Raw genomic sequence first — 13,481 nt, 5'->3', positions numbered from 1 at the left:
AGAAGATTTTTTTTCTTCGCTTGTCAGTAACCGTTAGCTATGTTTTCATCCAAAGCTGCAAATTTACATTTTCAGGGGGTCGCGGAGTGTGTGATCAAAAAAAAAACAAAAGTTAAATTTTTTACTTATTTTGCTTATGTCGGACTTTTATTTTGAAATGCGTGCGCGACAACCCTACCGTTTGACATGTGAAATTTCATTTAATTATTGCAACAAATATGTTAAAGTGCAAGTACAACCACGAATATGTAAAGTATGGATGTATACATTGATGACAAAAAAGTCTTAAAGCCTCAGTGTCATTTGTGGTAAAGTGCTCTCCTAAGAGAGCATGAAACCTTCTAAATTAAAACAACATTTAGAAACCAGAAAACATGTTTTATTAACAGTTTATTATTAACAGTATTTGTTCTTTTTACTTTGTAATATTTCTATAATTTGATACATTTTGTTAAATGACAGCAATAAAACAGTGTTTAATTGCAAGTCTTGGTGATTTTCTTATGATGTATCTGTCACTTCTTGTTTATGTTAACAAATAAATACAAATTAAGTATAATTCCTAAAATAATATTATAGTTCCTAAAAATTTGGGTCGCGGCTTGATGACCATGTAAAAATGTGGGTCCCATGGCCAAACCAGTTGAGAACCCCTGGCATAAACGAATTACGAATTTTTCCGACGAGTCAAAAAGAACAAAATTGTCACTTCCTGCAAAACTGGCGGAATACATCAAAGAGAAAATAGAATTTGCTGCGGTATGAGAAGCTGCATGAGCCTCCTCCTTATATAATAAAAGATGATGCTGACATGCAATGAATGATGAGAGCACAGATGCTCAAGACTATATAATAACAATATTAATAATATTATAGTAATAATAATAATACTGAAAAACTGCGATGACAAACTTTGGTTGAGGCATTTTAGAATGTTTATCATAAGCGGTTTATCATAAGCATTTTTTCGATAATTATTTCCACAGTTGGCAATAAAAAGCAACAAACATGATCTGACTAACATCTAGCAGCTAAATGTGTCTGGAAAAGTATTCAAAGCTTTTATTTTCATAAACAGCGCAGATGTGAATGCGTTTGAATGTTCTGATTGGCTGGAGTAGACGTCTCACGCCAGCACGTTCTAAATGTGAACGTGCTCTCAGGCAATTTTCCTTCTGCGTTCACACAAAGCAGCATTCTGGTAAATTACCGGTAATGTTACAATGTTTCTTTACGGAAAATTGCCCAAACAAATTTATCTGTGTTTTCAAAAAGGGCCTGTTCACACATACAGACCTTTCCAGAAAATTGTTACGGTAATTTTCCGTAAAGGTCTGTATGTGTGAAAGAGCCTGGATTAAACGATTAGAGGCTGCGCAATCAGCTAAAATGCAGGTGACATTTTTTTTTTTTATGCAAACATGACAGACAATATACAGTTGAAGTCAGAATTATTAACCCTGCTGAATTATCCCCCCGTAAATTTTTCACCCCAATTTCTGCCATACATTTTTTTCCCAATACATTTCTAATCATATTAGTTTTACTATTATTGACTATAATAACTAATTCTAATGACTGAAATTTTATCTTAGCCATGATGATGCATAATATTTTACTAGATATATTTAAAGATGCTACTATTCAGCTTAAAGTGACATTTAAGGGCTTAACTGGGTTAATTGGGCAAGTTATGGTAATTAGGCAAGTCATTTTTTAACAATGTGTTGTTCTGTAGACAATATGCATATATGTATGCATGTATATTTCTTAAGGGGGCTAATAATATTGACCTTAGAAATTTAATTACAGTTAATTAATTGACCTAAAAAAATTTAACTGCTTTTATTCTAGCCAAAATAAAACAAATTAGACTTTATCCAAAAGAAAAAACATTATAGGAAATACTGTGAAAAAATTCTTGCTTTGTTAAACATCATTTGGTAAATATTTGAAAAGAAAAAAAAAAAAATCAGAGAAGGGCTAATAGTGTTGACTTCAACTGTATACTGCGTCAACAAATAGCATTGAGGTCATGTCCATGTATTGTGCAATAAGTTGATTTAATGATTACTGTGACAGGCTTAATCATACCTTTCCAGCAGTGGCTCGATCCAGCCTGGCACACACTCGCAGTGGCAGTCCAGGAAGGTGAGCACGCTTCCTGTAGCGTAGGTGGCGCCAATGAGCCGTGCCCTAACCAGACCTTCTCTTTTTTTTGTCCGAATGAGACGCACACGCTCCAGGTTACTGATATACTGTGCCAGCTGTGACTTTAGATAACCTGCAATTCATGAAAAGAAAATAACAGAAGCTTTCCCAAAAGATAAAATGACAAACCACAGGACACCAAGATTAACTAGAGAGGACACATATGAGTTATCTCAGCAAATGTAAAAATTGATAAAATACAAGAACACGCTGCTGCTTTATTATCCAGAGCTTTATCCAGGAGACATGAAACATGCAAAGATTAGCAAATCTGGGAGAGTACTTCTGTGCAAATACTGACAAAGGTTTATTTTGGATCTTTGAAAATTGAAAAGTTGTAATAAATTAAGCACAAACACACAGGTTTGTTATGCAATACTTCCCTTCTTAGACTTTACAGACCTGAAACTTGCCTTTAGTACTTATTCATTGTTGCTCTTATTTGTGTAAATTGCTTCCTTGTCCTCATTTGTAAGTCGCTTTGGATAAAAGCGTCTGCTAAATGACTAAATGTAAATGTAAATGTAAAATGCTACTAAGAAAAACATTATAGTTTTAATAATTAAATGAAAAGGAACACATTATGGTGGCACAGTGGCTCGGTGGTTAGAGCTGGTGCCTACAAGAAGGTCGCTGGTTCGAGTCCTGGCTGGGCCAGTTGGCAATTCTGTGTGGAGTTTGCATGTTCTCCCTGTGTTCATGTGGGTTTTCTCTGGGTGCTCTGGTTTCCCCACAATCCAAAAACATGTGCTGTAGGTGAATTCGGTAAACAAAATTGGCTGTAGTGAGTGAGTGTGTGTGTGTGTAAATGTGAGAGTATATGGGTGTTTCCCTGTACTGGGTTGCAGCTGAAAGGGCATCCGCAGCGCAAATCATATGCTGGAATAGTTGGCAGTTCAATCCGCTGTGGTGACCTCTGATAAATCAGAGACTAAGCCGAAGAAAAATTAATGAATGAGGAACACAATATTACAATAACGCAACGAAAAATGGTATATTTAGAAACTTGTATATTAAGATAATTTGAGCCGAAACATGCTTGAAGTGTTGTCAGATAGCACTTCGCTTTGAGGAACATGAGCATTTTGCACTTGTAACACATTAGCATGCATTGTGCTACCCTGAAAAAAATGGCTTGTTTTTAAAGCACAAATATTTAAACATTGTTAACTCTAGGTACAAACTTGAGAAGCAAAATGACTAAAAGATACTAAGGCCCCATGTACACCACTATGTTTTAGTTTTAAAACGCATAAGTTTTGCTATGGTTACGCCCTCCGTCTACACTACCCAAAACGGATCATTTAGGAAATGCTGATGAAGCCATTTTCATTCTAAAACGCTGCTGCACCATGTCAGTGTGGATGGGGGAAAACGGAGACATCTGAAAACAGAGACGGGGCTGCAGACATTCGTCTATCTGATTGGGGCTTTTTCCTCAATATTAAGTAGCCTACACACACAGTTCAGTTTTGCATCCTCTCCTTGTAAGTTTAAACTTCTCAAGGTTGATATGGAAAACAAACTCCAAAGGACATGTCGGGTAAATCTTCAAAGGGATAAGTGTAGTTTATAACCTCATTAAATCACCCTGACTAAATTGTTTCAGTATCTTAACAATAAAATGAAAACATGATATGAGGAACTGCCTATTTTCATTATACTATTAGCAACTTAACAGACACCAAAAGTGTTGAGGCTACATATTTATATGACTGTCATCTTCACTGTATGCATATGTATTACAAAGTGGAGCCTATAACATAACTGCCTTCTTACATTTTCTGTGAAAATACGAAACATACCATCTCTTTGCCGACTATCAGTTTTAATAATCAATAAAAGCCAATGTGAAAGTATAACGTACAATAAGTTTATACAACATAGGAAATAAAGGCAAGCGATCAGTCAAATGTGCAGAATCAGTGTACATCAACTAATATATTAACTTATCTTTGCGCTCAGCCAAACCACATTACCTGAGAACAAGTAAAAGATTCAAAAGACCAAAGTTGGGGAATATGTCATAAAGACAACAAGATGAATTAAATATCACGCTTAACAAATATATTGAGATTAGATCTAGCGGTAGATCCTTGATGAACAGTTCGACGAGCACAGCTCTCATATACTGTAGGTAGATATACTCAATCCACGCTGCATGGCATGCCAGTGTGTGTGTGTGTGTGTGTGTGTGTGTGGTCACATAGTGTGCATTTTCAGCGGTATAGTGTGGACTGACAGCTGTTCAAAAACGCTAGGTCAAATGTCAATGTGGACGTGGATCGTTTTCATTCTAAAACACGGTTTTAAAATTAAAACGTACTAGTGTAAACCGGGCCTAAGTCTTGTTTAGTGCAGTTTCATCATTTTTATCATAACCCTGACAGTTTTATAGAGACTGAGATGCCAGAAAGCGATTCTTTTTCTTAATTGTACAAAAGCATAACGTTTTGTTATAACTGAAGGTAGACAAAGATACACTCAAATATGTCTATTCAACCAACAATGTTAAGTATTTAAGTTCTTTATGGTTTTTTTCTGAAAATGAAAGTTAAAGTGCCAACACTTTCCTCAAACCTGCTAAACGTGTAATCTAGATGGCTGATTTAAATCTAGAATGCTCTAAATGTGTCAATAATCTTTCCCATCTGTGGAATAACCTGTTGTTCTCCTTATACACATCTGTCAGCTGATGTGGTGCAATTTAATTTAGTTTAGTCATTATTGGTTTACTTTGTGTAAAGTCTTTTAAATCCTGAATATGTCTTTAGAATTTATAATGCAGATTTTTGAATGTCTTTTTTATAAAAAAAAATATTTATTATATTCTCAGAGAGAACACAAAATGATAGTAGGAAAATGAGACAAATCTCCCTCTAAAGTGGAAAAGTCTTGAAAGGAGTTACATTTACATTTAGTCATTTGCCAGACGATTTAATCCAAATGAAAAATGTAATGAAAACATTCATTCATTCATTTTCCTTCAGCTTAGTCTCAATTTCAGAGGTCGCCACAGCAGAAATGAACAGCCAACTATTAAAGCATATGTTGTACGCAGCTGCAACCCAGTACCGGGAAACACCCATTCACTCTTGCATTCACACCAATCATACACTACAGCCAAATTAGTTTATTCAACTCACTTATAGCACATGTCTTTGGACTGTGAGGGAAACCGGAGCACCTGAAGAAAACCCACACAAGCACGTGGAGAACATGCAAACTCAACACAGAAATGCCAACTGGCCCAGCCGGGATTCGAACCAACCAGTGACCTTCTTGCTGACAGTGACTAACGACTGAGCCACCGTGCCACCCCCAACAAAAAACAATCATATGTAAATAATTGGACAATTCCCAGTTAGACTAATTTACAAACCGAACAGTGTCCCCTCAGTCTCATTTGCTTAAACCTTTAGTGTGACCGTGACTTTAGGGGTTAGACACGCTCAGGGTTTTAACTGTTCATGTTAATCATCCTCAGTAATTGTAAAAAAAATAAAAATAAAGGATATAAAACTGTCCCCTCACCTCTATCGCTGAAGTCGTCCACTAGAATGATGTCCTTCAGCAGGACGGCCGGTGTGGTCTCCAGCACACTGTGGATGGTTCTCAGTAAAGTAGACCAGGCCTCATTGTAAAATGCTATAACCACTGATGTTGTCGGGAGACGACGGATGTTGTACTTCTTTGCTTTGCATCTGGTATTGCAAATAGGAGAAACAGATAATCAGACCATTAAGCAAATGTATTCAAAGCTTCCTATTTAGGCAAAAGTATTTCCACTAATATGCAAATGTCTGATACTAAGAGAAGCCATCATATAATGCTGTATTTTTATTCTGTCCTGCAGATTGAATGGCTATTTGTGTTTCACATTATAGTTTGAAAAAAGGTGCAGAAACGATAAGTCACCTTTCATTAATTCATTCATTTTCCTTCGGATTAACTATGCATTTAAACGGGGCTTCAGCACCAACGCTTGACCGAGGGCGTGTCTGAAGTCATGGCAGCATCAGCCAATGAAATTAGTCCGCAATCTGCTACTCTCTGAGCTGGTGTATTTGCATAAAGCGCTTTAATTGGTTGATACTTCCGTTGACGCGTGCAACAAATTTAATCACAAGGTAAACACAAAACAAAAGTTTCCATCTGGAGCTCCTTTATGGGACTAGACACATGTAAACACTCACTCCATCTGGCTCGTGGCTATGATGAGAGGGGGTTGGGGTTGTGTTGTGGACGAAAGTGAAGAGGGTTGGGGAGTCGCGGAAGAAAATGAAAGTGAACAGGGGGCAGGGAAGGAGGGCGGCTGAGGAAAGGGAATTGGTTAAATCAGGTGCTGGATCAGATTTCAAAGGAGCCGGATCCGGATTCAGTGTGCTCCAGCACAAATTAAGCCCTGGCGACCGCACAAAGGCCGCACTGTACCATACATGAGCGGTTTGCGCAGAAGTATAAATCAGCCTTAAGTCCCTTATTTATCAGGGGTCGCCACAGTGAAATGAACCATCAACTTATCCAGTATATGCTTTATGCAGCGGATGACCTACCAGCTGCAACCAAGTACTGGGAAACACTCATACACTCATTCACACTCATACACTACGGCCAATTTAGCTTATTTAATTCAACTATAGCGCATGTCTTTGGACTATTGGGGGAAACCGGAGCAACCAGAGAAAAACCCACATGAACTCCACACAGAAACGCCAATTGACCCAGCCAGGGCTCGAACTAGCAACCTTCTTGCTGTGAGGATCACCACTAAGCCACTGTGCCGCCTATTAGTCAATTTATTCTTTGAATATTAGCAGATTTAAGTCTGAATTCAGCTTCAGAAACAGACAGATTGTCAGTAGGTTCAATGAGAGCTGAAAGACAGACAGACGAGAAGTTTTCACAGTATTCTGAGAAAGTAAAACTAAATGGCTGAACAAAGTTGTTGCAAAGTTGTTCAAACTACGCATTTGGGTGAGGAAGTGGCGCAGTAGGTAGTGCTGTTGCCTCACAGCAAGAAGGTCGCTGGGTTGCTGGTTCGAACCTCAGCTCAGTTGGCGCGTGGGTTTCCTCCGGGTGCACCGGTTTCCCCTACAGTACAAAGACATGCGGTACAGGTAAATTGGGTAGGCTAAATTGTCCATAATGTATGAGTGTATGTGTGTGTGTGTGTCTGTGTGGATGTTTCCCAGAGCTGGGTTGCGGCTGGAAGGGCATCCGCTGCGTAAAAACTTGCTGGATAAGTTGGCGGTTCATTCCGCTGTGGCGACCCCAAATAAATAAAGGGACTAAGCCGACAAGAAAATGAATGAATGAATGAATGAATGAAACTACGCATTTAAAAAGAGTTGAAATAACACAATTAAAAAAATTTTTTGAGGAAACAACAAAATAGTTTTACGTTCAACCCCTTAGGTTTGTAAAAACTAATAAGTTTACTTGATTTATTTGTGTTGGAACAACAATAAGGAATTGTTTTTAACCCTGCATCTTTAACAGTGAAAACATTGTTTCAAAAACATCCCCTTCATGTAAGAGAAAAATGTTGAAAAACGTAAAATAGACTCGGCAGATCTTCTTAATAAAGCTATTCGCGTTTCTCAGAAACTTCTTGAACTCACTTCAAATTCTCACAAATATTTAGAGAGCCTACATTCACCGACAGCGACTATTTTTAAGCAAGTTTACAATAATTACCTCTACAAAGAGAGATCTGCAATAAAAAACCTACAGCATAACATTTCTGGCAGTAATGCTTAAATCGTTGACAAGAACTAACTTGCCTGAAAGTTATTTCAGAAAGCGAGCAAAAAGAAGTTCACATCAACAGATAAAAATCCCCGCTGATGCCAAAAAATGTGCTACTGCCGTGTGTGATCTCCAGAAGAGTCTGTGATGTGGCAACCGGAGAGCAGTTGAAAGACTGCGGGGGGAAAAAAACACATCCAATTTGTCTCACTTCTCGTCTTCCAAGGGGACGTTTTCTTCTTTCAAAAGCAGCAGCTTGAACCCTCCTCGTTATTGTGTGACAAGAGCCATGAAACAATTATTCTCTTACAAAAGCATTCCTGTTCGGAGAAAACCTCCCAGCTCTATTTTTCTATTGTTGTTCTGTTTTTTTAATCATGTTGTCTGACTGCAGGCGATGGAATTACTGCTGAAAACAGACAGCGTTTGTAAACAGGTGAGGTGGACTGAAGTGTATAAATTACCAGAGGAATCGCTTTTCACGACATGTTTTCAATTCCACAGAAAGTTAAAACAAGAAAAAGTCTTATTTATTTTTCTGGCATTTTTTGTAATGCAAAGTTATAGCACTTAATAACCAAGAGAAATTATAAATGTCACTGTAAAGGCAAACAGAAAAGTTTCTGAAGAAACATTGTGAAGGGTGCTTTTCTGAGCAAAAGTCTCTACACTGTAAAAAAAAAATTATTGGCCAATTAGTTATCACAACTTAGTATTTTGAGTTAAAGGGCACCTATTTTACCCCTTTTACAAGATGCAAGATAAGCCTTTGGTGTCTCCAGAATGTGTCTGTAAAGTTTCAGCTCAAAATTCTTATCAGATTATTTATTATAGCCTCCAGAATATGCCAATTTTGGCCTCGGACTACATTGTAGCTGTTTTTGTGGCTTGTGACTTAAAATGCAAATTAGCTGCTTCTCCATGCCCACCGCTCCCATGTGCATGTCTGCTTCTCATCATGTGTTATGTCAGATAAACAGCACAGTGATAGAGACAGACTCGAATGAAGCTAAAATACAGCTCATTAGTCAAAAAAATTCCACGTTAGTTTATTTTATGTATTTGTGGTGGAGTTTATTCAAATATTTCTGAAATGATGAGTCTCACACAAATGCCGTTTGCAGCACACACACACACACACACACACACACACACACACGCATGCACACACACGCATGCACACACACGCACGCACGCACACGCACGCACGCACACGCACGCACACACACGCACGCACGCACGCACGCACACACACATGCACGCACGCACACACACACGCACACACACGCACGCACACACACGCACGCACACACACGCATGCACACACACGCATGCACACACACGCACGCACGCACACGCACGCACGCACGCACACACACACGCACACACACATATGCATGTTTACTGAAACCTAGTGGCCGTGGTAATTACAGTGGTTAAGAATTAGATAGCGATTTTACTGTCTTTATTACAAACATGCTCTGTTTTAAAAAAGTTTTAGGCTGTACTCACACTAGGTACAGTTGCCTCAAACCGGGCCAAAGCACGCTTGTCCCCCCTCCCGTCTCCCCCTACGGCCCGCGCTCACACCACAAACGGGCTTCGGCACGCTTACGTCATGCGCTGGTTCAGTGAGAAGCGCTCTCTCACTCAGCAGCACAGTGGAGATTTCTCTAGTTATATCGTTTCAGTCGTTTGACATGCAGTCAAATATTTCGCCAAACAGTCCTTAGGGATGCGGAGACACGCAGTCAGATATTTCGCCGAACAGATCCGCCACTTTTGGCGCTCATAAACAGTCATAAAGCTCTCGTGCTGAAGGCGCGCAGCTGTCGTGCAGTGAGGGGTTTGCGTCTTTAATAAACTACGGCAGTTTGCGTTCACTGAACAGTAAGAATTATTAATAAATCCATATGAAACAGTGCCTTAAAAGTCATGTCTCGCTTTCAGTTTCGGGCTTTGGCGCGTTTTGCACTCACACACAAGCGTACCGCGCCAAAGCCCAAGTGAACCGGGCTCAGGCACACCTCTTCCAACCGGGCCAGGGCCGGCCAAGTGTACCGTGCTTGAGCCCGATTCAGCGCACTCACACTTCTCAAACGATCCGGGAAACGGGCCTGGGCACGGTACGGATGGCATAGTGTGAGTAGGCCCTATATATATATATTAAAAAAAATCACAGAGAGTTGTCACAATTTTTTTAATTCCAGTTTATTTGCAAAAAAAATTCTGTAGACATATGTACATGTTATTATAAAAAGATGGCGCCTGTCAATCAATTCAGTGGGTAGGGAAAACCGCACTCCCACGTCCTGTTGTGTTGGGCCTCAAAATCACTGGGATTTGGGTCCTATTTTAACGTCAGGAATTTTTTTTAATGAAATTTGTTGGGTTATATCACTCCAGTATGACTGTGGACACACTATTAGAGCTGAAGATCTTTGCCCAAACCCGACGGTACCCGTCAGTGGGTTCGAGTTTAATTTCTATCATTTTAGACAGGGTCGGGTCAGGCTTGGCTTGCACAGTAAAGGAACAGTCATGTGATGCATTTCGATTAGCGCGAGAAAGTAATTAAATTGTTTGTTACAACATTAAATTCCCTCCCTGCAAATGTGAAACAAAAGATGACGGAGAAGTCAAAAAGAATGAAGTTTGACTGCAGTCAGGCCAGCCACTAGTTCAGAAAGAACCAGTCATTCTAGCCACAAAGGTATTTCAGCGGTCACTTATACACTGCGTATTATGGTAGAGCGCTAAACAGAAAGCTGACAGGGAAGATGACGAGGCCACTTGCTACATTGAAACCGCTGTCATGGAAAATTAAATGGATGTTCTTGGTGGTAAAAGATGAACAAACAATCCTACCCAAAAGTTGCAAAATTAGCCAGATCAGAACTATGCGTCTCGGCACGTAGCAGCAGCAGTGAAAGGGTGTTTGTTGCTGCTGGATGCACCATCCTGAGCGCAGGACTGCGCTAAAGCCATTTACAGTGAATTCAATAATGTTCCTCCACAAAAAACACGTAGCTTAATCTTGGTGAGTAAAGGGATTTTTAAATTATAAATAAATATTAATTAAACCATAAAATCATAATGTAGACAGAGTACACAGGCTAATGTTGGCATTAGGCTATTCTTTTAATATTCAGCTTCACCATCGCCTTAATGCCAGATTGTGAAGAGAAGTGGCGAAACAAATCTCGCAGATCCTTCATCTTAATTTCATTATTGCCAAATACCTGTCATAATTTAGAATTTATTTTAATATATTTGTTAGGAAAGACTTATTTTTATTGGTGTGTTGGCCAATTTAAAGGCTAAGTGTATTTACCTAGGCCTATTTGGAGTGCTGAGATGTTACGATCTTACAGAAGACTTATTTTATTTCTTTGTTCCGACTTCCAAGTGGCCTATAGCCTGTGTTTGTTACTGATAAATTATGTTAAAACATATAAATGACTCGTTCGTAAAAAAAAAAAAAAAAAAGGAAAAAGAGGTGTGTGCCTGTGCACATTTGACTAATGTTGCGCTATAAACGAGTTCAGGCTTTATAAATTTGTCAATCAAAACTAATTTTTATGGCCCGATTACAGCTCTACACACTATACCTACAGACAGTTCTGTACAAACAGCTTACATTAGTTGATCATATGGTGCCCTTTAAGTTAACTTATCTGGGTTGAATATGTTAACAACTTATAAATTAAAGTCGTTTTTTGGATGAACTTGGCTGAACTCATATTAGTTAACTGCTTTAAATGGTACAAATATATGCAAATGAAAATAAATGAATTAAATAAATCCACTTTAAAATTGTAATCATATATCGAAAAAACAATGTTTTTTATAGTGCACAATGATTCTAAGATGTTCTGTAAGTAAAAACTCCATTCGTTTTCTCCATAGTGAAACAGATTTTTAACAACAACAGCAATAAACATTTATAGGCAGGTCTGCTGTGAGCTCTGAGGCTCTTAATATATTTTATTACACAGCTCTCTGGAATACTTGATTCTTATTGGTCAGTCATAACATTCCAAGGTATGTCATTTGTGTTTCTGTCAGTTTTGTGTTTAATTAAAGAAGTAATAAACTATTATGGTTCAGAACAATTACTAAGTTTCACTTTTTGTGCCAAGGAGCCATGTTATAAGTGAGCTAATGCACATTAAGGCAGTTGTTTTTGCAAAATAATACCCTTCATTTTTTTTTTACAACCATGCTATAACTTACATGCGATAAATGCTATATTGCAATAACAACCGCATGGATGTACATTATCCCTTATATATGCTGTCAAACGCATATTACATGACAGCCACTACATGAACGCCCACAAACTTGTAAAAACTTGTGCTCTCATTTTAGGAGGAGATTTGACATTAAAAACAATTGGGGAATCAGGACAGATCATCACTTCAGAAGACCAGCGTGATTGGAGGAGGAATTATTCAGAGAACACGTAAACAGCCATAAATGAGGTTGGTGTCGTGATCTAGTTCTCTTCGAGTAAGCATGTGCATTAGATTGGGCTATCTGAAAATTGCAGATTGTGTGTGATTCAATAATTTAGAAATAAAACTTGAGGCTGTTGTTTAATTTTATTCAACCCAGGCTCATTGCGGATATGTACCCAGGTCTGCATTTCTGGGAACAGCGAAATACGTAAGAGAAGCCATGTACGCTTTTTGATGATTTCAGATTTCTCTCTTGTGTCCTCTTCTCATGGTGCATTATACACTTCAGCCAGCCAGGCTAGCTTGATGTTGACTGACAGATGAACTGACCCCGACACCCTCTTCCTTAAACCAAACAGATAGTGTTTTCAAAAGAAATCCAGAAAAAAAAGAAAGATTTTTTCCACAATACCCACATTTTCAGCCTGTTGTTTATATATTTATTTTTTATATAGTTTTTCCTGGTTTCTGAAACTGTTCTCCACCACACTCAAACCCCTTTGTCACGCTCAACTCAGCTTCGTGTCCCAACTCTGCAAACATACGCAACGAGCTACTAGGCAAACTGGTAACACCGGAAAAGCTGCCCATACTGAGGCAAGTGGTCATCTGTAGGGCTGCACAATTAATCAAAAAAAGATCTCGATTCGACCCTACTCAAGATATTAATTTAGCTTTTCTACAATTTAGCCAATTATATTTTCAAGGTAAGGAGAGAAGAGTAAAACTGTGTCAGTAAAACTAGCCTATATAATGTTGAATATATTGCAAGAAGGTATCTGATAATGACAAATGTCTCATTTTACCAGTGAAAACAAATGATCTAATAATGCTGTCAATGACAAATGACAAGCACGTCTCAAACATAATAATTTAACTTAAGAATAGTTCTATTCTGATGTCATCATTTTACTGTGAATTAACAAACAGGACATATCGAAAGTCTGTTTAAGTCCAACATAATGACTATACAAAACTTTGCATTTTAACCAACAGTATACCTACACATAGGCCTGTTATTATTATTATTATTATTGTTTTACCATATGTTTGACAATT

At 38.4% G+C, this 13,481-nt stretch overlaps 1 protein-coding gene across 1 annotated transcript in view; it reads right to left on the bottom strand.

Moving 5' to 3' along the window:
• galnt4 (polypeptide N-acetylgalactosaminyltransferase 4) overlaps positions 1-13,481 on the bottom strand; it is a 46,353-nt gene that overhangs the window by 18,018 nt on the left and 14,854 nt on the right. Inside the window, 2 exon segments of the mRNA NM_001044778.2 lie at positions 2,095-2,284; positions 5,746-5,915. Coding sequence (NP_001038243.2) covers positions 2,095-2,284; positions 5,746-5,915 — 360 coding nt within the window.

Source organism: Danio rerio, chromosome 19 (assembly GCF_052040795.2).
Source record: "Danio rerio strain M-AB ecotype USA chromosome 19, GRCz13ab, whole genome shotgun sequence".
Taxonomy (NCBI): Eukaryota; Metazoa; Chordata; class Actinopteri; order Cypriniformes; family Danionidae; genus Danio; species Danio rerio.
Note: the sequence above shows the minus strand (reverse complement) of the source record. Positions and strands in the feature narration are given on the sequence as shown.